Source organism: Phalacrocorax carbo, chromosome Z, assembly GCF_963921805.1.
Source record: "Phalacrocorax carbo chromosome Z, bPhaCar2.1, whole genome shotgun sequence".
NCBI classification, from domain to species: Eukaryota; Metazoa; Chordata; class Aves; order Suliformes; family Phalacrocoracidae; genus Phalacrocorax; species Phalacrocorax carbo.
In genome coordinates, this window is record NC_087548.1 from 78,942,139 (window position 1) to 78,967,307 (window position 25,169).

Consider the following 25,169-nt stretch of genomic DNA (forward strand, 5'->3'; position numbering starts at 1 on the left):
CACATAGCCGCTCTTCATAGCTACTCTTGCTTTCGCTTGGGTGATCAGGTCCTTAGGACAGACTTTCTTCAGGATTTGGTTTCTGCATCTTCACAAACTTTGTAAAGCTGTTCATACATTTTCCAGGTATATATGTGCATATGTGGGGGTGTGTTTATAAACAGAGTTAAAGTGATACATCCTTACAATTCTGCATTTAGGGATGATTTAGCCTGTCAGCATAGAAAAATATTTCCTTTTCTTGAAATGTTATGAAATTCTCTATACGGCAGTGTCTGTACTCTCTTCAAACATAAAGGGATTTATCATGTATCTAGTGCAAGGTCAAAAAGGAATTTTTTTATTTTTCTGTTTTCAGAATCTGACAGTGGAAATTCTTCCGTTTAGCTATCCACAGATAAAAGGCACCCTTATACCTACGTACCACAAGTTGAGTGAGAGCTGCCAAAGGTTTATTTCCTCTGAGGTTTTGGATTAGTGTTTTCTTTTCTTTCTCTAGAAATGAAAGACTGCATCTGGAAAATCCTGTCAAGCCCGGTTTTGCTTCATTGTTCCTCAGTCCATAAACTTTTCTTTGTGCTGAAGGAAATGTACATAGGAGGTGATGAAGAGGAATGAATTCGGCAAATATTACTAACCTATGCCTTTCACTAGGACATAGTTCAACTTCTTATTCTATCACTCTTTGTTTGAAAATTGACATGCGTCATACAGGAACTATATAAACTGTACCTTTGGCTTTTTGTTCTCAGCTAAATGGGAACAAGAAATACTGTTTTCATGATTACATCTCTCTGATAAAACAAAGGTTTTTCTTCCTTTGCTTTGGCATGTTTAAAGGTAGCACAGCATAGCATTCTTAAATAAAATAATCAGTGAGTGTTATAAACCAAGGCCTTCATGATTTTCAAGTCAAGAGTCCAAAAATACCTCCTAAGAAATGACAACTTGCTTACCAAAGCCCTTCAAATAACAGCTGTTTCAAAAAGGTATAATAATGAGGGGTTTGCCATTTAAATGGCATTGTGTATAAATGAACATAATATTTTCCTTTTTGTGTATGCACAAGTGTTGGAAATGTTTATGAGATTAATATTTTTTTCATCTTTCTTCACCTCCTTGTTATTCAGCTTTTGCCAGAAGCAACAGTTTAATAGTGAAGCAGGGCCCAGCGGAAATAGGGTACCATGTTTTGTTTCCTATCAGCCATATCACTTAATTACAGCAAAAACTTGCTATTATACTAACACAGCTGAATATTACTCTCTGCAGCTCCATCTACCATCTGTAGCATAGGCATAATAATATTTAAGTGTTCCATGGAGGTGCTATTAGGCTGTGTTAGTTATGAGCATGTGGAAGAGAAGGGTCATGCCAAGCAGATGGAGTTTTGAAAGGTGCGGACATTTTTAGCGGCTGCCAGCAAGCAGGGCAGAGCGTATCCCTTGCAGCACAGGAGTCTCTTTGCGATCGGTGGGTGTCCTACCTCCCGGTGAACTGTGGCGAGGCAACCCACTGCTGCTCTGGGTCTTGTGAGTTCACCTGTGGCCACGCACTGGTAGTGGGAGAAGCAGGAAGGATTTCTTGTGCCTTTCTTCTCAGTCTCAAACACTCGCTAAACTGGCACCAACTTTGCCGAAGTCCTTTGAAGTCTCTGGCTGGAATGTGCTGTCAATGTATGGAATGTGTTATGGATGTATGGAATGTGGGGGATATTCTTCTTCATTATTATTGTAGGCTCAAGCTGCACTTGAAAGACTGGTTGAATGTTGACTGGTTTAAAGTCAATTAAATACAGTGGCAAAGATCTTAGGCTGTCTTAGACACACCCCCCACTTAATATGAAGTAGTACAATAAATAATGGAGAGCTGATATTAAATATTTTCTTCTTTTTTTAAATACAAAAAGCCCTTAAATTTATTAGACAAGAAAAAGTTTATCCTAGACGACGTCTTTTCTTATGCCATCCAAGATGTAAGTAGTTATACTCTTAGATTTTAAAATACATTCTTGCAGTCAATTAAAACTTTCATAAAGGAAGTTTCAGTGACTTCTAGATAAAAAAAAAAAATTACCCATAGAAACAGAAGTGATTTGGGGGCCTGGTGGAAGGTCAAGCTCATTAGCTTTAATTCTGGAAAATGCACTCCAGTGCTGATAAGAACGAACACACTGCTGAATGGATTAAGCTGCTTATTTGTATAAGAATACAGCAGTTTTCATTGAGAAAATGTATGTACAAGCAATCCATATACTTCCTTGTAAGCAAGTGTGAGGCAGGTGCACAAATTAATGAGGGATATAAGGCATGGTTTTTCTGACCGCCTATGGCACATGGGCAGATCTAGGGCAGGTGTTCCAATTAATGAGGAAAATATATTTGTGCATGGGGAAACATCCCTTTTTATGCTACAAAAAGGACCACGCACATGTTTCATAATGGAAGGAGCTTCGGACTTCATTCACTTGAGTGGAACAACAGGCTGTTCCCTTGGGATGGTGACCGCATGACAGTGAGAAAGCAAAGTAGCCCTGCACGGTGATGTGTTACCACATTAGCAGCTTTCCATTGCATCAGATAGGACAGAGGAGCTTGTCTTTCACTGCAAAGATGCAAAACTTGCCACCTCGTGCCCTTTTATGTTCTCATAGCTCCAATGTATTGTAGTGGTGAGGGCTGGTGCTGTTGCTGGAAGGTAATGGATTAACAGCTGAAAAAACCCCCAAACCTGAAGGAACTTTTCAGCTCATAAAGCTTTTATGAGCTGAAAAATGCTTGTGGGGGTGTTGTTTAACAGTGGTTGAGGGGATGCTGGAAACATAACTCCTGTCTGTATCAGGAGTAATTTGCACACCTGCATTTTTTGGAGACATTTAAAAGTCTTTACTTGGTGAATATGTTTCAAAGTGCTTATTGGACCCTGGAACTCACACCAGCTCTGTCTGGTTTCTTGTCCCCTCCAGCTTTGAACAGAACAAAATTGCAAAAACTTGTGCTTTGTTGATGTGGAATTTTATGGAAAGAGGTTACAAACCTTTGTGTTTCAACATGTAATTCTCTGACATGCATATTTCTGTCTTAGCAGTGTAAGAGGGCATGTGAAATTTGAATGAAATGCAGAATGGTAATGAGTCATAGTCATAAACCTTAACAAAGAAGGCAGAATAGTCTTTTCAATTCCGTCTTAGGCCTTGTTTTAAAATTCATTTAATCCTGTTGCCTTCAAAGCTCCTTCTGGAGGGCTGTCCCAGATCGTCATGGCTCTCTTTAAGTCTGATTCTAATATCTAGCCTGAATTGCTTCTTGGCCAGTTTAGACCCATGTTTATTCTTGCCAGCATTGTCTTTAGCTTGAATAGGTCTTTTTTCTTCCTGACACTTATCCCTTGATACTTTCGTTTCTCTGTTCAGTTACAGAGAATAACCATGTCCCCTTTCAGCCTTCACTTTGCTAACTTCTGAGGGGAATGTCTGTGTGGGAGAGTGGAAATGTGCTGGGGGCGCGCTGACGCTGGCGCTGCTCCGGAGGCTGTGGGTGTCAGGATGGTGCTGTGCCCAGACCAGATGATGGTGTGGAGGGACAGGAGCAGCATGCCTCGCAACACCATTTCCAGGCAGCACCTCACTTGCCATAGAGCCAGCTTAAAAGCATGCAACATGTAGGCTTGTATCTGTCTGCACCTGTACCCACAGTGTTCTCTTTTAAGTTGTTTTATTTTTGCCCACTGGCAAATATATCTCTGGACACTGTTCTTTGTAGTGTACACGCATGTGCTACCTGCAATTTTTTGTGTACCTTTCAAAAATTACATCTATTAATTATTGTGTTAGAGAGATTTCTGCTGAAGCTGAAGACACTGTGTCTTTTACATGCTAAAGTCATCATTCGTTTTTTCCTGAAATGAAAGGTGTATGCTACTGAAGCCTATGGTTTATTCATAGGACCTATTTCAAATCAAAATTTATTGTAAAGGAAAGATGCTGTCTTGCATTTGCTTCATTCTGCTGCTCTATGCAGTGACTGATAACATGCCCAAGTCAATGTGTATGAACAGAACTTCCTTGCCTGTGCAAGCTGTTCAACTCTCTTAACAAATGCTTAATTCTTGATACTGCCGTGCATTCAAGAGGAGTTCCAAATTTACCTAAACATTGCGGAGAGCAAAATACCATTTAATCTGCAAGCATATTTCAACTTGTATGCATTTGGACATGGTGTTCTGTGGCCATGGTTTATTGGTGTTGTGCAGCTAGGCTGACCTGCATTCATTTCTGGTGGGATGAATGAAGTGGTATGTTGAAGCAATAGTAGAAGTGTCCTTATATGGGCTGAACCAACTTCCCATCTTATCAAATGCAAAATCTCCTATTTATTTAATGATGGAGGGCTGGGCTTGTCTCCTTATTAACTGCAACGTTCCAGCTGACCTTAAGACTAAGGCAGCTGCTGCTCCTCATCAGCCCTGGAGGAAGACCACATTCCCTGCTGCCCTGAGCACGTTGCCGTCAATGGAGATGGTCTTATTTCAGTTTTGAATTAGTAATGCGGTCCTTCCTGGTAGTGTTTCATTTTGAGCCCTGGGCTTGTGTGTTCAGCTAAGAAAGAAAACCACCTAGCAGTTTTGAAACACTTTTCCAAATGAAACAGGCTTGTCAATGTCCGATAGCACTCCAGTCATTTTCATGCCCTGGGTGACTGGACTCTGTGTTAGTCATAAAACCTGACATAGACACAGCCAAGTTCTTGTTTTGTCTAGAGTAACTGGAGTGTTAAATGCTAGGTAACATGGTCAGATTCTGATATCATCTTCCCCCGTATAATTACACCGTAGTAATTCCAATGAGATGAGAGCAGAATTGTTATGAGGATGTGGGTATGGTAGGTATCAGAAATTTGTCATAATGCTTACAGCTTCTGGTTCCTTCTATAATTAGGTAATTTTTTTCTTCAGAACAAATTTGTGTCACATATTTAACCCGAACTGATAGACCTGTTGCTTAATTAAACCAGTTGGAGTTTTTCTATATTAGAATACCCATGTTTTACTTGTGATGTGGAGGGCTTTTTAAATAGGTTGGACACCATCACATATAAATCATATTTCAAATGCAACGCCAACAATGCCCTGTATGAAAGCAACCCCTAATAAACAAGTAATTGTAATAAATTCAAGCTTTTTGTACAGTGCTCCTTTTTCCAAAACAAAGGAAAAGAAAAAATACCCAACCCCATATCCAACAGGGCTGAAACCTGATACTTAGAAAGTTTCACAAGAAGCTAAGACTGTGAATTAATAAGTATTATTTAGGCCACTATTGCTGGCTCTTCCTGAAGACTTATTATAGAACAATAATATCTTTTTTTCACATTCCTTTATAGACTTCCATAGATACAAGGAACAGTGCCCTCACATTAAATAGCGTTCAGAGGATGCCTACACATTCCCTGCTGTTTTTGCATTGTTTCCAAGGAAACGTCTCAGATTTAGACATAGGGATTACACATTTCTGGCTTTCTTATAGCTCTGTGTTTATTCATGAGAGAAATAAAGGAATTTTATTCATAGGTACAATGTAGTTTTTCATACTTCTGTTGTGAAGGAGGGGAATCCTTTTAGAAGTTTTAGTTACACTTGGAGAAAGTCTTAAGGAACCCTACTGCAGAAAAGATGAACCATCTATTACTTGAAAACACAGTGAGAATTAATTCTTTTGAGGAAAGTGGCTCTCTGTACCAAAGTTTTCTGAATGTATATAGATTGTAACAAAACTTAGTACCTATGATGAGGATATAATATTTTTTCTCTCTTTTAGAAAATATTATCTATACCATTTTACTTTACATTAAATGATTCACTGGATACAGTGAAATTCTGAGTGATTATAGGATGTGATCCTGGAAATCTAAATACAGATTTTTTTATAAGTGGCTCAAAGGCTAAAGGTCTTAACAGACAGCCATTCCCTTATGATGGGTCACTTGATAATTAGTCTGAAAACAGCACTTTAAAAATATTTGTTGGCTGTTCTTTCTTTTTGAGTATGTAGCTTTCAATGCTCTTTCAAGATACTTGTGAATTACTTCCTGGCACAAGTCAGGATGTGTTTAGATGGCTGCATATTTTGTGTCACCTTTGGGAACATGGAGATAAAATTATCTCTATTTTTCTATGGAGTAGTTAATATTTATTTTTTATAAACTGCTCAGTGAAAGGTATTAGAACTTTTCTGACCAGTTATATATTACTATGTTTGCTTAAGTGAGGAGAACTCAGTATAAAAAGTTTTATAGAGATTTTTCTTAATTAATGATTAGAGCTGAAATAACTGAGGAGGAGAAATGCAGCTGGAATTTTGTTCCTGATCAGGAGCAATCTTATCCTCCAGCAGTCTATGCCTGCTTTGCTATTACACTGCTGCACTTCATCACTTTTACCCAGCGTTAGATTAAAGAGTGCATAAGAAACATTAATTTTTAAATTTTAACCATAATCTTGGATTTTTCGTATAGTACCTCATCAAGCAAGGGTTCTATAGTTGCAGTGGGAGTTTTTTGGCATTAGGAAAAGAGTTTCCACCTTTTTGATGTAAATTTCTTTTTGCCAAAATAACGGCAAATAGTATGCCTATATGTACGCAGAGTAGTATCAGGATTTTTAATAAGTTTTTATTGTGGGATTTTGTCTAAACTATTTTGTTTCTTTCTTGGAAGTAGTGAGTGAAATGATTTTTGGGTTACTCATGTAATTGCTATTCAGGCTTGTAGTGAGTTTCCAGTGACATGTTTAGTTAAGTATTAAATATTACGAGCAAAATTCTTGAGTCCTTTGGAAATGTTATGTACACTTGGTCCAACTGACAGGCCAGGACCTCTGGTGAAACCAGGTAGTGATAAAGGGGTTGTAATGGTGAGCGAAGCTGGAAAAGGCTTATCAGTGGCCGCAGTGTCTTTTGCCTTAGTGCAGATAGTAATTTTCATGCTTGAAGAAACCAAAGTTGGTGTAAGTTCCCATAGATTTTCTTGGACTAATCATCTGAACAACAGCTAAATTTGGTTGATTTCATGCCATCAGGGAGAAGAGCACTAATGTCAAACTATTCACTGCTTGTAAATTACTAAATTGCAATAGGTAACAAAGACACTCATGTTTGTCTCTGCTGTTTGTGGGTGTTGGATGTAGGAGTCCAGCATTGCCAAGTAAGAAATACTGCTGAGCATTGCAGTGCATGTAATGGATAGCAGTGTAGCATGGTATTGAGTTACCCGGGTTACCAAATAACCTAAGAGGGCATAAGCTAGTTGTATACTCTACTCTGTGCAAAGTAAGAACACTAAAAAAATCAATGAAACTGAAGTATATCTATGTCTCCAAAATGTTACACAAGCATTTATTTGTTCTTACCTTAATTGAGTTATTCAGCTTCTTGGGCCATATGCTTTTTTTCTGTTTGTTCCGCCCACATTCAGAGCCTCTCAGGTGTGAACTAATTCTGAGTCAGTAGCCATATAACCATGTTAGTACAGGATGGAATTTGTGTTAAAAGGTTTACAGTCAGAAGTCTGTCCCCCTGTGCTGTTCTTTTAGTGCTGCACCAAGCTTACCACAGCTAGGCATCTATTTTTAGCTATAGTTGGTTGAAAACATTTGTTCTAAAGTATTGTCCCCCAAAAATGTCTAAAACCAAATGAATATTTTTCCAAAACAAATGTTCCATTTTTGCCAAGGAAAAAAAAAAAAAAACTTAAACGGAAAAATTTCTGCTTCTAAAAGAGAAATTAAACCATTTCTCATTTTTATATATGCGTATGATTATATGGTTAAAAAGAAGCTCCAGTTATAACCTTATTCTAGAGTATTTGCTGCATCAGTATTCCATTTCTGCTCTGCTCTTCTTTCTGTTTCATCTGCTGTTCATATGTCTCTCGAGTTCAGAAAAAGTGTGAGGATCAAAGGCACCCAAAAAGTTGATCAAGGTAGAAATTATTTATCAAAATACTATTTAATACTTAGTGTTTGAAAGGCTTTCAAGCACAGGATGCTGCACTCCTTTTCCTAAAATTGTGTCTGAAAGAGCAGGTTACACTTGTGTCATTCCATCTGCAGCAGTGGTGTTTTTACAGCCTTATGTTGATTTAACTGAGAATCCGGTTTATGCCTAAGCTGCTTTGGATGTTTAACACCCAAAGCAATCATGTTTATTAACCCCTATAGCTAAATTTAAAAAATTTTCAGCTTTTTTTTTTTCCCACAAGTCAAGAGAAAATCCTAAGAATACTCCATTAAAATTGCAATTTCAGAATCCACTGTTTCTTCTGAATAATATTTCCAAAGCACAAGACACAGACATATGTTCAAAACTCCATGTGACATGAATGTCAATACTTATGTGCATAATCACTCTAACGGTATATTCTAAACCAAATATTTGTATTTAAGATATTATGAAGATATTGTGGTAACTCAAGCCATTTTGCACAAGCAGATGGGTCTAGGACAAGGGTGATTTGCCCCAAAATGGACTACTCCAGCAATGCTTTGGCCATATTTCAATGAAGAAAACTGAAGCTTAAAAAAAATTTGCCATGACAGAATGAGTGTATGTGGTCACATGATTAATAGCTCTAGAATCTCCCCAAAAGGAGCAGGGACTGCAGCCAAACAGTGTATGTAATCAGCTGTGATTTTGAGTGCTGGCTGCATGACCAGTGGGCTTGTGCAGACATCAAATTAAAAGTGTGCTTATGAGATACTTGAAAGATGCTTGGAGAACTGTAGGAGTTAGAATGTCAGAAAAGCATTACGGTAAGTAGCAGTACAGATACATAAACTTCTCCAGATACCTGTAAAAAGAGCATTGTGGGGGGGATCAGGTGGGGTAATCATCATCCTAGATTTAGTTCTTTGAACAGAGTTGTTTAGAAAAATGCCATTTTGGATAGGAAGGATCCTCCTTAAAATGTATGTTTGGTTTTTTCTCTTTCTTTCTTTTCCTCCCTTGCTTCCTTCCTTTCTTCTTTGCTGCTTTTCTCTCTCTTTCTCTCTTTCTTTCTCTCTCTCTTTCTTTTCTCATAAATATACAATAAATACAGATGTCTGTCTTAGAGGTTGAACATCAGAATATTTTCTGATTTTATTTTTGCCACATAAAATTCCTCCTTTTCAACAAATTACTTAGATTAAGAAAGTAAGATTTAGCACATGCCTACTATGTAACCGTCCTTTATTACTCCTACCGTAACACGATATCAGCCTAATTTTTTCCCAAAAGGCCATATTAAGGATATACTATAAGTTTGCTCCTAAAGCCAAATATTGTTGACATTACCGGAGAACGGGACAGGGGAAGGAATATTCATTATGGGCCATTTCACATCTGAGCAGCCACAGCAGCACTCAAATGGTGGACATCTGCTTTGACACTTTAACTGCAGTATTTTGACTTTTGCCCCAAATTTTTGTTGTGATAAGTTGTTTTTAGTTTTTCTGGGAAGGGGCACTCTTTTCCTGTGTTAGTAGGGCCAGAACTGGTTCCTTCTTGTTCCGTCTGTGTAATGGCAGAAGCATTTGATGTTGCCCTGGGGCAACACTGTGTAAGTGTAACCAAGGGATGGCGGTGAACTGGGCTAGGAAAGGGTGAGACCTGTTGATATCTCACTGTTTCTACTTCAGTTGTGGAATACAACACATGAGGTCAAGTTGTTTTGGTGAGCAGATGCTTTACTTCTCAGCCAGCTCTTCTGTTCACCACCTGACCTCGTGAGTTGTCCTGTGGAGTTGGACTTTTCTATATATATACCCAGACAGACCAGCTAATCCAGATACCGTGTGACTGCACAGTCTGACTTCTTGTTTTGTTTAGAATTTCAGCTGAAGAACAAGATTTATTACTTGCCAGTTGCTTGTTTTTGGGTTATTTAGCCCTGCAGAGTTTTAGAATTGTCTCCTCTGTAGGCAGTAAGTAAAATGTTGTCATTGGAAGGATGCTCCTGTCAGGGACCACTCAGGAGGAGACACCGCCGGCTGGAGCGTCATTTTGTTAATGACAGATTGGAATGGAAAGGAAGTGGCAATAGGCCTTAGAATAGTGCATGACAAATATTCAGTCATTATTTGGGGAACTGTATCCTGCACTTGCTGGGGCTTAGACTTGACACTGCACGGCTGCCATTTTTAACAACTTGACATTTTACTCAGTCTGATTTCACGTTTACCGCTGCATCAGTGGGGGAACACAGGAAGCAATGAGGCTGAAAGAAACACCAGAGATTGCCAGAAGGCTTCATGATATGTTTTTATAATAAAACGGTTCCTTTAGTTCTGACATGGTTTTTGCATCATCATGTCTATTACTTAAAAATTTGGCAGGGGTGTCTAAGCACAGCCACAGAGGCCAGAGCCCTGTGCAAAACAGATGTCCACATAAGCGACATCCACTTTCCACAGGTGTTTCTGGTCATAGCCAACAACTCTGTCAAGATAGAACTTTGGGGAATGGAATAGCTGTAAAAAGGCTGCAGTTTAGTAGGAACATGCCAGCAATTGATACTCAGGTTTTCAACAGGGCTGTGTCTTGCATGGAAACAGAGACACCCAAATATGGTAAAGTAGACTGGATAAGTGAATTTGAGTAGGCTAGACTGACCACCCACCTTGAATTACATTCAACTCCTACCCAGGCAGCTGTGCAAAAATTATTCTTTTCAAATATTTTCTTCCAGAAATTTACTTGAGTAGTTGAGACTTTTATGCAAGGTCAATTTATATATGATTTTTGGTTTTTTACTGCTGATGAGATCTAAAAACTGGAAACTTCTCTTTTGACTGAGAGAGAGCAAAACATAATTTTTGTTAAAATTTAGAAGGTAAAAAAAAAAAAGCCTATTGAAATGTGCCCTACATCCTTAAGCATTTCTAAAGGGAGTAAAAATTAACACAGCTTTTAGAAATATATATCCAGCTGGGGAATATTTTTAAGTGAACTAAATAAATCCTTTCGATTATTTAGAGTGAACAATAATACTGGATTTTACTAAACCTCGTCGTACATACTAGTCATGTTAATGTGAGGTAGAAGAATTAAAATAATCAAAAAGTTAATTATTTCTAGAGCTTTCTTTGTTGTCTTTTACTTAGGTGTGTATAATAGTAGCCATGTTTCTTTAACACCCTAGACCAGCTCTTTGGCAATATTCCCACTTTTCCTGATGGGGTAGATGGGGTATGCCTGAAGCACTGTTGCACTTTGACCGTGCTTAGGTAGGTTAATGATATTACAAGATGGCACAAGTCAGAGGAATTGCATGTAGCGAAGGCTGACACTTGGAATTTTCCTTCAGCAGGAAACGTCTGTGTTTCAAAATCTTATTTCTTTGAAATGAGATGAAAAGAGCAATAAAAAAACCCCATTTCTATGAAACAAAATGGCCTAAAAGATGTTATCAGAGTGCTTTATTTCTGTAAAATTGAAGCTTTCTGTTCAAATTTAAATGTAATATTTTAAGGGGACACACATACCCCAGTACAAAAGTTTTGAAACAAAAAATATTAAATAGGGTGGGGTTTTTTTTTGTATGGGGGCCATCTAGTCAGATTGCTTCTTTACTTCTTCAGTGTGCTTTTAAAGAAAGTATATTTGAGGAGACTGACACATTCCTGTGGAATTGGTCGAGTTTTGTTTCACTGGAAGAGTTTCAGCAAGCTGTAGTCATAAAACTGATTGAATACACCCAGACTGCAAAATCTGGTCCCTGGCAGAGCTGAGGTTCAGGGGAGTCAATATATGACATGAAGTTGTTTAAGTCTTTCCTCATGCTAGATCCTCTCCCAAGCCCAGATATGAGGCTTCACTGGACTTTCAGAGCATTTAAATAAACCTTTTTGAACCCCTTCTACTTTGAGGACTCCTAAATATTTTCCAGATGAAGTGGAGACACCTGTCAACTGAATTTAAGTCTGCTGACTGTAGGCTTGCTCTCAGTAGGTCAGCTTTGCAAACCCACCAGGTTTGTCCCATGAACGTGAAGGGATTTTGAGATAACATATTGAAGCCACTGATTTAGGTTATTCAGAGAGTCTTAATCAAACTCAGTGTGCATGTTTACTGAATTATTCTGTGGATTGTCTGTTTAGATCTGCTTTCCATAGCAGCTTCAATCTGCAGAAAATCCCATGAAGGTACAAAAACGCGGAAGATAGCGATTCCTGTGTCTGCCTTTGGTCCTCATTGGCAACAGTGTGCTTTTCATATAATAATTTTATAATCTATTCCCGCAATGACTTTCTTAATGTTTTTTGAATGAGTAAGTGTCTGATCAAAAGCTGTTACGAAGCTTTAGAGACCTGACTTGTCATTTAACAACCTACCTAACCTTATAGTCTGTTTTTCTATGATGAGCTGAAGCATTGTGCTAATTGCTAGGTGTTAGATATTCTGTTTGTGCCCTGGTCCTAGTCCCAGACACCTCTGGCCCTGACCTTGGAGCATCCGATCAGCTGGTGGTACCATGTAAGGCTGTTGCTAGGGAGTGGAAGTTTGTCATCAGGTGTGTGATGTGAGACTTCTGCAGGAGGTGATGACCATGGTACTGTACAGAACAATGGTAGAAAGGAAGAGGAGGCGTATAAAAATAAACGTAGACTACACATCTGTGGAGAAGAAACAAGGTGATTTAACATGGAAAACCGAGTAGTTAACAAGCATGCACGGGGGGGAAAAACCCCCAGATTTTCTCAATTTTTATCTTAAATTAAACTGTTTATTGCTTTTCTCTCTGAGCTAAACTTTTTTTGTTTTCATTGCAAGTTACCACATTACCTTTTTCACAGTCACCAGCTGTTAACATTTGCAGAAATTTGATACAAAATCGCATATATACAATATTTCAATGACATTTTAGACATACTGTGGTCTAAATTTGCCCTGATATAATTCTGTTGGAGCCAAATCGAAAATTTTCCGGTTATCAAGTGCAGGAAGAAATTTGACTAATGCAAACTATTCTGTTTTCACATGCTAACCTGTTTTGTGGTTATGGGTCCTTGGTAGTGAATGCTATGGAGTTTGTGATGGTGTCACATTATGCAGTGAAATGCATGCTTTTGAAACAAAGTGTGAAATGGTTTTAGTCTTCCTTTTAAATTCTTTTTTCTTTTTAGCTCTATTCCAATCAAAATATAGGGCCTGACTCAAAACCCACTGAACATTTTATTAATTTCTATGAATTTCATATCTCACAAACAACTCCGCGTGTTGTGATAAATGGACAAATTTCAGGAATCTATAGGTGAAATTCTGTTACGTGCAAGACACCAGATTAGATATTAACAGTACCATTTTGAATGAAACTTAATAAACTGCGCTAAATCCGTAAGTCTTCTGAATGAAAAATTGTTGGGTTTTGAAAGTTTGGAAAATGTCAGAATCCGTTTTCCATTTAATCCTCTATTAATTATTCTTCAGCTATTTTCTGAAGGTTTTTGAGAGGCAAAATGCTTTTTACTCCCTGCCCCCTCAAAAATGGTCTTGGAAAAGCCCTTTAGGGTTCTTTGTAGCTTATTAAAAGTCTTAGGAAAAAAGTTACTACCCGTTACACATATTTTGGATGTGCGAAAGTTAGCTTGTCCATCAGTAACATAGAGGCAACCTTTATATTTGATCCAGTGAAAAAAATTAATGTGGGTTTAAAAACAATTGTCATTAGAAGGGTTGTAATGGAATTTAATGCCACCTCAGTCGTTTGTTTGTGGTTATAAGTAGTAACACTCAAGTCCTCTTGTGGCTAAAAAGCACCCTGTAGCCAGAGGGATTTCCATTTCTTACACATAGTTGACTGGGAGTGAGAGAGATGCCTATTCCATGCAGGTAATTTAGAATATCTAGCTAAATTAAAAGGATTAAGAAACACTTTAGGCTGAATATACACTCATCCACTTATCTATTCCATCTCTATTTCAGTGCATACCTCATAGCTTTCCTGAATAAGAGGCTTTACTGATAAATCACTTTTAGGACTTGTTTGGATTGGCAGTCCCAACTGACAGCCCTTGTTTTTACTACTTTTTAGCTACTTGTTTTTACTTTCTCTGTCTTGGAGCCGTAGCAACAAAGCACCTCTCTGAACAAGTGCTCCTTTTGGCTTGGTTGCCAAGATAATGTGTGAACTATTGAAACACATATCTGGGAGCAAAACTCCATCCCTTTAAAGTCCTCATTTCATCTTTTATCAATAGTCTCAGGTCTGTATGTCTTTACCTGCAGCTGGAATGGACATGAACTTAAACAGGGGCAACATTTGTCAGCTGCATCTAGTCCGTTTAAAACTATTCCAACTGTTTGTGTGTCTGCCCTAAGGGTCTAACAAACCACTTCAACAGATAAGACTTTTCCCTTCTGTATTCATATTTTATGGTAGCACTTAGGTTTTCATCCTAGTGTCATGCTTATTCTTAGAGGACAAGGATATATGTCATATAAGCTGTATGGTTACATAGATTATTGGCCATCCTGGGGTTTAAGAGAATTTTCCATAGCTGTTAACCCTGAGCATTGGCAGCTTGTTTACTACCACCAAATAATCAAAGCTCTGGAAAGAAGAAGTAGTTCTAATTAAAAAGAATAATTAATATGGATTCTTTACTATTTTCTTAAAAGCTGGTTATTTTTTACTTGGAAAAAACCGCCAAAACAAAAGCACTTAATATTTAATGAAAAAGCCTCCTGAGAGTTTATTATTGGAATATCATACCTTTAGCTAAGGTTCTTTTATGTGGATCTTTGTGGCATGTGAGATCTTGAAAAAGCTAACAAAGTAAAACTAAGGTCTGATAGAGATCTTTGCATATGTAAGAATTTGTATATGTCTTCTAGGTGAATTTGGAACAGATGCTGTTCATTAAATTTATTACCTACCATAAATGATTTAGCGTGAGCTAGTAATCTGAGGGACTCCCAGGTGTGCACTGCTACAAAAATAATACACTGGTCAGAACTTGTTAGTCATAGTACCCTCCTACAAATTACAACCTATCCTGTCCCATCCAGGTTTTACAATTTTTTTAATGTATAGTTCTGTACAAAAGCATCTACATGCTTTGTGCCCACAATCCTAACAGCTGTGTATGAAATCGTAATTAATCCTTAGGCCATATTAGTCTATATTCCAGGTTATTTATATATATTCCTTCTTAAGCTGGGCACAGAGTACAAGCCATCTTTCTTGCCCATTCATATTTCTATATGTAGTTCTCTGGTTCTTCATGTTGGTGCAGTTATTCTATAGTGGAATTACTGAGAATCAGAAACCCTCAAAGCTCCCTAGCAGCTTTGATTTGCCATTCCCCTTTCAGTTATTGAATTCCCATGTATTTTTGCACTCAGAGTTTTGAAAAGGTATGCAAATCTGTGTTGATTAGATCTTCTACTTTTATGAAAATATTATTCCTCAGTATGATTAGCATTGCTGTTTGCTGAAATTTGTGGATTCTGAAAGCGATGTTATTAGACATGCTTCTCCACGTCACATTGCAAATCTTGGACAAATAACTAAACTCTTGCTTTTCTGCTTGAACAAATTTGGAAGGAAGATCTGGGAAGACTCAAACAAGTGGCTGCAGAAGCTATATTTTTCTGTGGCATTGGGTAGTCTCTGTAAATATTTCTAACCTACTGGATGAAGGAACAGGGACAAAGTCTCTCTTTATGATCATTGCATAAAACAACTCCCAATAAGTACATGTGAGGGAGAGAGAAGGAGTTTCAATTCTGTAGTCATCTAATAGTGCTGTCATGTCACAAAGTAAACACCAGGCTTCATTGGGGCAATATAGAATAACTAGGCAGAAATAAGGTTAAAAACAACCTTTTTTCTGTTGCATTGGAAAGGCTGAGCTTAGTACTGTATAAACTGAATATTTTAGTGGAAATACACAATGCTGAAGGTGATTTATTCTCTGTAAGGCTGGCATGGATCTTGATGTTTCCCAGGTTGTTTAACAATTAGAACAAAGCCTTGGATTCAGGGCACCTTATTACGTGTTCTTTGTAAAACAGACCGGCATTTGCCATTTAGTCTTCAGCTGGAAGTTTAGCAAAATGAAGATTCAGTAATACTTTGTGAGTTTATCTGTAAACACAGAGTGAAGTATTAGAACATTAATTCTCAATAGAATTGCAATGATCTTTTCAAGACCCACGTTGCCAAAGAATCACAAGCCTTTCACAGTGCTCTGTGTCAGTTTAATGTGATTTAATACATTCTTTTCCAGAATGATCACCTGATTACTCTATCTCTGAGGGCTCAGTAGTCGTAGAGGTTAAGTGCTGTTCATATGTAGGGGAATTACTTCAAACTAATGAAATACTTTACCTGTCAGGTTGTCATTTTTTTAAGTCTTGTAAATAGATTTAATGAGGAAGATTTACTTAAAAATTGTGTCCTGTCTTATGCTGGGCATGCCAGCATACCTGCATATATTATTTGGGGAGCAATCATTGCTGGCAGCACTCTGAGACAGGAGTCCTGTATGTTGGTTCAGATCCTCTGCTGGCAGAGGTAGGCACAGCTACATTGGCTACACCAGTTTGTACCCGCAAACAGTGATTTTGCTTTGGACAAAATGGCTATAAACACAGACTCATAAGAAAGTTACATTCATGGAATAAGTTTTCAGCCCAAAGTTTCCAGCTTCAAATCAGTTGGCCAAGCCTGAAACGTGGCTTTTTTCTGAGTCTATTGTATCTTTTTTTTTTTTAAATGAGGGTAGCATCTATTGTCTGGAACAGAAGGTTTGAAGTAATATTTGTGCTGAGAAGGCACATTTTAGAAGCGTCTATGGAGTTTGGGATCATAAATCTCAGAGGAATCCATAAGGGCTTCTGCAGCTAAAACCTTGTCTACTTAGATCTTCCTTCCTTCTCTTTATCTGCTTGGCCACCTAGAAAAAAATTTGAGAGGTTTGCAGTCTGTGGGAGTGTGTAAATAAATCAAAGTGAATGATAAGCAGAAGAAAATAGCTGGACTTTTTTCATGTTGCTGTGTGAATGGTGATTGATTTTTGAATCTGGGATATTTTTTCTTATTTGTTTCAAAATGCTTTATAATTCCAAATAGCAACAGCCTTGTAAAGTGAGACTTTATTTACTGACCTAGGGTCCAACTGTAAAGAACAGAGCAATTGATGCTGTTTTTGTGGTGTTTCTAGCAATTTGAATTACTCTGGACTAAGAATAAATGGAGTTGGTGAGGCATGTTCTACACGTCGTATGTTACTTTAGACTTTGCCTTGCTTTTGATTGTCTAAGTTCAGTTTTTGGCAAAGGTTAGCTAGTGTCTCAAATCCATGAAAGCAGTTGCTGCAGGTTGGGACCAGAGTCTTTTGGTCTAAAAATTATTTTCATCTTGTCCATTTCTTACCTCTGCTGAACAGTGTAGGATAAGTTAGTTCAAAGGTGGGTTTGGGACTAAACACACATGGCAATTGACAGTATTACATAATCAATGTGTTCAATATACACAAAGTCTTCAACTAGGAAGTCAAATACTGCGGCAGCATTTAACTTTGTGTCAGTAGAAGAACACACTGAATTTATTATGTTTCATTTTGAAATATTTTTTTTTTGTTTTTTTTTTTCCTATGAATTTCTTATACTTCATATGTCTACTATAACGCGCAACCATCGCTGTCACTTAGGGATTATGAAAAGCTCTCTTTTTTTTGCAGATCATCCGGTGAATGAATTTTTGGATCTGTTCAGTCGCCACATGCTTCCTCATGCAATAGATGAACCCCACATTGATGCAGAATCAGCTCAGACTGAACCCTGTACTTCAGACTCAGTGCAGGATTCATCTGAATATATAATATTGGATCCTTTCTTTCCAAACTTTATAGAGTTTGAAGAAGAGGAAGACTGTGAAAATACTACTGATGTTACAACCCCTCCAGCTTTGCAGTTCATCAATGGAAAGCAACAAGTTACTAGTGCACCTAAGAGCACAAAAGCTGAGGAAGCAAGAAGTGACCAAATTGAAAGCGTTGCGCATTCCAAAAATGTAACCTTTTCTCAAATCAATGAAACAAACACATTTATAATATCTGAAACTGAAGCTTCCGGTACTATGCAACCAAGCAAAGCTGGAGAAGTAATAGGGGCTTTTGAAGTTACACAACCAACAGCAGATGTTGCAATGTTAGAACCTGTCTATAGTGGTGAGTCAGAAGTTGTCACAACAGACAAATCAATAGCCATTACTTCTTCATACGAACAGTCTCTGCAAAAAACTAAAGAGACCGTAACATGGCATGAAACTGAGGAGAGCTCTACTAAAGATACAAAAAACTTGCTTTTGATTACTAGTGAATCCTCTGGAGATGGCTCCACCGAATCTGATTTATCCAGTTCTGTCTCCTCAGAAATTGTGACAACAGGAAAGGAAGATGATGAAAAAAATTCTGATATAACTTCTGCTCCTGATGCATTTACAGTGGAAAGTTCTGCTGTAACCACTTCTCTGGATGCAGTTTTTAATACTGCTACTGTAGGCATAGGTGTGAAAAACCTTACTCTAGAAAAGGCAACTCCCGCTCCAGGAGACCATGATAAATCAACTCTGAAACTTAATGCAAATTCCCCTGTTGAAAATCTCCTGGAAACAAGTACTCATGCAGCAAAGCCTGGGATGAGCACTGCTTCTTTTCTAGTTCTAGAAGGCTCTGGAGATGTAGAAGAGGACACCACTGTAACTTCAGCCATGACAACAGAAACAGCAGTAACAGAAACACTTTCAATGCAAGACATTTCTTTGGGCTCTGGCACAGAGCTGCCAACAGAAACGTCTGTAACCATCTCAGGAATCACCTCTGTTTTGCCCAGAGGAATAAGCAGTCTTTATTCTGCTTTTGATCAAAGTTCTGAAGTAATTGTTGCCACCAATCCTGTATCTGAACTTATTACAGAAAAAGTAGTTGTCAGCTCTCCTGTAACTGAAAAGAATATTGAAGATGAAAAAGAAACACAGACCACTGTTTACTCAAGTCAGGAAAATTCAGCTACTGCTGCAGAGGGAAATTTGGAAGTGAATGAACTTGGGAGCACTACTAGTGAAGTCAGAACTGTAAGTCAAGAGCCCACCCCACTCAGAAAAACAGTGCTGGTAACAGGTACTGTAAGTTCTGAAATCAAAAAGGTCACCACTGTTCCTCTCTTGAGAGAGAAGAAGCTTTTTATAAATGAAGGATCAGCAGAACAACCAGTAGACATATTTTCAGGGGGTCCCACAAGAAAAGTGGTAAGTACTGACTCCCTGTTTATTGATGCAGGTTCGGGAGACATAGAAGTTATCACTGAGTCTGCTACTTTGAGTCCAGTTCCATTAAGGCCTATCACTGAAACACAAACACAAAAGCGTGACGGAAGAGTTTACAGCACAGGTGATGCTCCACTGAAGAATGCAACAACAGAGTATGAAGACCATGCAAGAACAGGTGAATCAGCAATATCAGTTTCAACTACTGGGTCAGATGGCTTGACAAAGGAGTCTGGAGTAGCAAGTCAGATGTCCCAGGATGTGTTTCACACAGGAAACCTGGGAGAACAAACCCAGGAAAGAGAAACAACTTACACAGCTCTTTCTGAAGTAAAACCTAGTCCTGATTCTGGAAAAGAGATAGTATCTCATGTTGCACCAGGAGTTAAAACTGAAGATTTAGAAATGGGTGAAGTCACATCACCTCCAGAATCAGCGGTTAGTAACAGCCCTCACGATGTCATGGTGACACATGGTACTGGCAGTATAAAAGCAGTAGCTGACTCTACAGAAAGCAAAAATGCAAAAGTCAGTTCTTCAACTGCCTCATTAGGCAAGATTCTCCTGATTGAGCATGGCTCTGGAGAAGAATTCAAAGGTGACAGCAGCACCACAAAACTAATTTCTAATGGACCTACTGAAGAAATACTTGGAAGTAATTTCTCATTTATGGATCAGGGGTCTGGAGAAGCAGACACATTAATTGAATCATTTGCAAAAACAGCAGTTTCTCCCACTGAGAGACCAGAAACACAAGAGAAGTATGACAAAAAAGTTGTCAGCACACCATCTATGGATCATGCCTTCACTACTGAACCTGACGCTAGTCACAAGTCACAAGTCACAAGTACCGAACGCGAAGTAACCACAATGGGAACTGTAACTGACATAAGAATGGAAGAGAAAGCAACTGATGAACTGGCAGTGAGAGCTTTTCCTACGAAGATTCCTTTGGTGGACGATATACATCCTGAGGGAGACACGCCAAGGGAAATTTCACCAAAAGCTATAGAATCTTCTGAAGAGACAACAACAGACCCATTCTTTAAAAATACACAGGCTAACCATGAACATCTGGGATTTTTAAATGTTCCAACTGTCAGTCCATATTCAGAAGAAAAGGAATTAGAAACTGAATCTGTTAAAGATATACTTTTGCCATTTAATGATGACAGAGTAACTGAGTCTGTAAAGTTTGAAATGGAACACGTAAGCTCTCCAGTTACAGATATAGAGCAAGAGGAGGAGTTGATACAAAATATTTTCCCTACAAAAGATATTCCCAGATCACTCCTGACAGCTAAAGAAGAAAAGATAACAAATAATGAGCTCATCAGTGATCCATTATTTTCAGGAGAAGGATCGGGAGATGACCTTGCTGTTATTTCTTCTGTAGTGCCACCGGCTGTCAAAGAAATCATGAGTACTTCAAGTCCTCAAACTTATCCTGCAAATACGGAACCCAAATTTTCAACTGACAAGACACAAGACTTTGAAAGAGGAAGTACTGAATCAAATGCTGAAGTTAATGAAGAAGTTAAAAGTGCTGTAACTGAGCTCCTGGCAGAAACAGAAGACCAGTTCCCCAGCTCGGTGATCACCAGTTCACCAGCTTTAGCAGAAGAGAGTACCAAGAGCTTGAGCTCTAAAGAGATTGAAGAGATGACACATTATTTTGTTACAATTGAAGAACCTCGCAATATGGAAACTGACTATAGGAGAGGAGAAAATGAAACAAATGGGACAACAGCTACTTCTAAAGCTGTTTCTCAAGAGGAAACTTCACATACATTGATTAAAGATGGCATAACTCCTGTTTCTGTAATACTGAGTGGAACTGCTAATCTTGAAACAAAAGAATCACTTGTAACATCAGCACCAAGGATGCCAGGCAGATTATTACCTGAAAGCTCTGGAGAAGGATCTGGCTGGGTTGGTGTTTTGGATTCATCTTCTCCTGACATGTTTACTCATTTGTCAATACCCCCTGTGTCAAAAGTAGAACTAAATGCTTCATCTAGTGTTCCTGGGGAAGTTTATTCTGAAGTTATGACAACAGAGGCACCGATAGATGGATCACAGACTGTGACCACAGGACTAGCATCCCTTTTTACAGAAGCAAAAGAGATCATGGAAAATCCATCCGATGTTCAACCAAAGACAGCTACATCAGAAGAACTAACAAGTGATACTGGGATATCTGAGAAAATTATTCCCATGATTGACGATAAAAGGAATGTTATATTGAATGTTTCTGTTTATGGTGATATTACACTAATTGAAGAACGACTTCAAATCCCATCAGAAGAAACAACTATTATAGACATGGATCACTCCAAATCAATGCCTGAAGACATAATAAGTGTGCAGACAATGCCAAATCCTGTCATACAATCAACATACGGTGGTGATGATAGCATGACAGCTGAAGGGGAGAAATATGATTCAACACCTAAATTTTCTATAACCAAAGAGAAGACACTTGGATCTGATGACAGTCTGACTACTTCCAGTCAGCCAAGCAGTGAATCAGTAACAGCTGGGCACAGACCAAAATCAGATGACAAGGATTTGGGTTCAGGGAATGCCATGAGGTTTACAACAGAGTCTCTCATCACTACCGAACTCTCTGAACTGGGCATTTTCCTTCCTACAGTACCATCACTAGCAAGCCCTCAAGTGCCTCATGAGTCTAAACATGTTGTAACAAGCACCACAGAAGACACCTATGAGCTGAATACTTCAGCAAACAACCAAGTAATAGCAGATCAAAGTGAAACAATCTCTGTTTCTGGCTTTTCTGGAATGGGCCAAGAAGAACCGGATGATAAGCAGACTATGATTCCTTCTCTTACATCAGTTTTAACTGCTGAGACAGAAAAGGCTTTGACAACTGACATGCTTGATGTAAGCGATGTAACCACACAGCAAACATCCCAACTGACAAGTGTATCATTTAGCAAGAATGAAGATAATCATCCTACAGTATACACAAACACAAAATCGGCTTCAGCAGAGTATGAAGAAACAGATTCAGAGAGCTTTTATTCTTTACCACAAACTCCCAAATCCTCAGTAACTGTTCAGTTAGTTAATGGAGTATCTGAGTATCCTGAAGTAGTCATTCCAAGTACATCATCATCAAAGGATTCAGATCAGTCTCATCATTCATCAGAAGGAACCTTCAAAGAGGTTAGTTCTGATATTGCAGCAACATATAAACCACCCACTACAGACCTTCTTGACAGAACAGAGTCTTCTTTGCTGGAGTTTTCTCCCAAGCCTATTTCAGAAAGCACAACTACTGAAAGTACTCCTCAATTTAATAGACTTGTAACAGACAGGACAGAGGAGACAGAAACCTCTGTAACTGATTTGGCTGTTGAGGAAGAAGCTACTATTTCTGGAGATTCTCCATCAGTACATGTCTTGCCTACTGCTTTTCTGAATTTTGGAGAAAGTGCAAGCACAGATGTTCCAAAAGTTAGCACAATAAATGTTGCCACTTCCTCCAGGAGCATGAACAACCTCCATCAGGAAGCTGACAGGAGCACTGAGAAAGCGATCCCATGGCTTTTATCCACACCTGTTTCAGATTCACCCAATAGTATTGAAAGCGAAGTATTTAAACCAGACCAGGAAGCAGTTACAATGCTAGCTTCATCTTCACAACCTTTGGATAAAGACACAGAGACACAGTCAGCTTTGTTTGGTCGAGAGGAGGTCACGACAATTTCTTCTAACATTGCAACAAACAGCGCTGCCCCTGGAAACAGTCTGTATCAAAATGAGCAGTCAACGATAAGTTCTGAGGAGCCAAGTACCATTGAACTTGTTACTTCATCATTTTCCCTTCCGGAAGTCACTAATGGATCAGATTTCCTGATTGGCACCAGTGTGGGTTCAGTTGAAGGCACAGCAGTGCAAATTCCAGGTAACTTCAAAATATGATTACTGTTGCATATGTTTGTTGTGATAGTTTAAAATGTGTGTCTTAACTCTGATAAGAGGTATGAAAAACAGAGCACCCTGTGAAATAACAACAGAACTCATGAGCCTCAAGCTTTGAAGTCAGCATGACTGTAACACCTACAAAGTGAAGGAAGATGGGGCTACCAAAACTCAAGCTCAGTGACTTTTCCTGGGTGTTTGCATCATGGAGCTCTGGATCAGACTTGAGGTGACCAGCCAGTTCTAAAAGACAGGAAGGTGACATTGATTGTGGTAGAGAATTCAGCTGTAATTATTTAATTTTCCAATTTCCAACAGATGATTTTGTCTGATAGCTTCTCTGTGTTGGCATGATGACAGTACTTATACAACTGGTTTATGGGTAGGGCTGTTTTAGAACATCTTGCACTTGACTTAGCAAATATAGTGTGCATTTTAGGATCATAATTTTCTATAAAAATTAACTTCTCTTAACCTACAAAATAACTTTCCAGACAAGAGAAAACTGAGACTTCATGTTTTCAGCCTGTTTGTAGCTTTAACTGGTTGATATGGTCTCTGTCTTCCATAAATCACAGACTCTTTTGTTAGACATCATTTGCCACAGTGTTTTGTTTTATATAATGGCTATTAGGCACCATTTCACCAAATACACAGATGATGCAGGTAGGGTCAGTATGAGTAGTGTCCCTTTAGTTCGTATTTTATCTAGATATAGCTTAGGAAAGAACAGAACTGGCTAAATTTTGTAGAGTTTTCTATTATTTTTCCTTAAATAATCCAGTCTGGAGGAAGACAGACAGACAGTAAACGCACAATAAACATCATTAGGTGCTTAACACAGCCCTACATTTGGGCCTTTCAGTGAAGCAGTCCTAAAAAAGTTCTCTATTTTATGGATATAATCAGATTCTTTTCAAAACCTCCAAAGCAAGATCCTGCTTACTTAATTACAGTTCTAAACTTATGTAGATGGGATTTTCTTCTGGAGGCTTTCAACTGAACCCTTTGCTTTCTGGTGACTAGATAGGGAACTTGGTACTTTAAGAAGACTTCTTTAAACGTCTAGCTTGCAAGGATAAAATAGATGTTGCATACCTTTTATTTCATAAATCATAGACTGTTTTGGAAAAATGTAACCAAAAATCTAAACTTTTCCATGCCTCTGAATTAACTTAGGTTACAGAACTCTCTTACCCATTTTGTAAGTTTTCAATGCCAGGGATTTCTTCTTGTATCCCAGAAGGACTGTCTTCATGATTTGCCTCTAACTCTGAGAAGCTCATACTTAGAAATGGTTACATAGTGCATACTTGTTTGTGTGAGTGACTGCTCCCAGGCATTAAATCAAACGCAAATACCTAGGTATCAAAACTCAGTTGAAATAAACATCTCTAGAAGGCATAAAGCTCTGCAAGGAAAAGTTATTTAAATGATAACTCCCACAACAACGGATGATTTCACAGCAGGTAAGCTTTCATTTTAATTTTTAGTTCAGTAACAAATGTATTCAGTACCTTTCTTTATATTCTTGAAATGTGTTTTTTAAGAAAGACAGTTGGGAACTATGAAAACATCCTTTCAAAGAAATAAGACTTTGTGGGCATTGATTGATTAAACATAACAAAGTGAAACAACAGCAACCAGCCGATATGTTCTGTGTACCCAATCATTCTACATAAACTAACCCTTTCAAAAATAAAAGCATTTTCCATTCATTTTGCCTATGTTTAACTGTTTTCAGCTATAATTAATTGTCATGTCATGCAAACTAAATCCTCAATACAATATCATGACTGCCAAATATAGTACAAATTGCTATGACAAAGTGTAATTCTGAAAATTATTTAGACTGGTTCATAGTAAATGCCTTGTTGTTAAAGTTGAAAGTAGTGATGCCTGAAAATAAGC

At 38.2% G+C, this 25,169-nt stretch overlaps 1 protein-coding gene across 1 annotated transcript in view; it reads left to right on the top strand.

The window, feature by feature from the left end:
* Positions 1–25,169, top strand: part of VCAN (versican) — a 113,044-nt gene that overhangs the window by 59,597 nt on the left and 28,278 nt on the right. Inside the window, exon 8 of the mRNA XM_064439346.1 lies at positions 17,722–23,241. Within this exon, the coding sequence (XP_064295416.1) occupies positions 17,722–23,241 (5,520 nt within the window). The remainder of the gene's footprint in view (positions 1–17,721; positions 23,242–25,169) is intronic.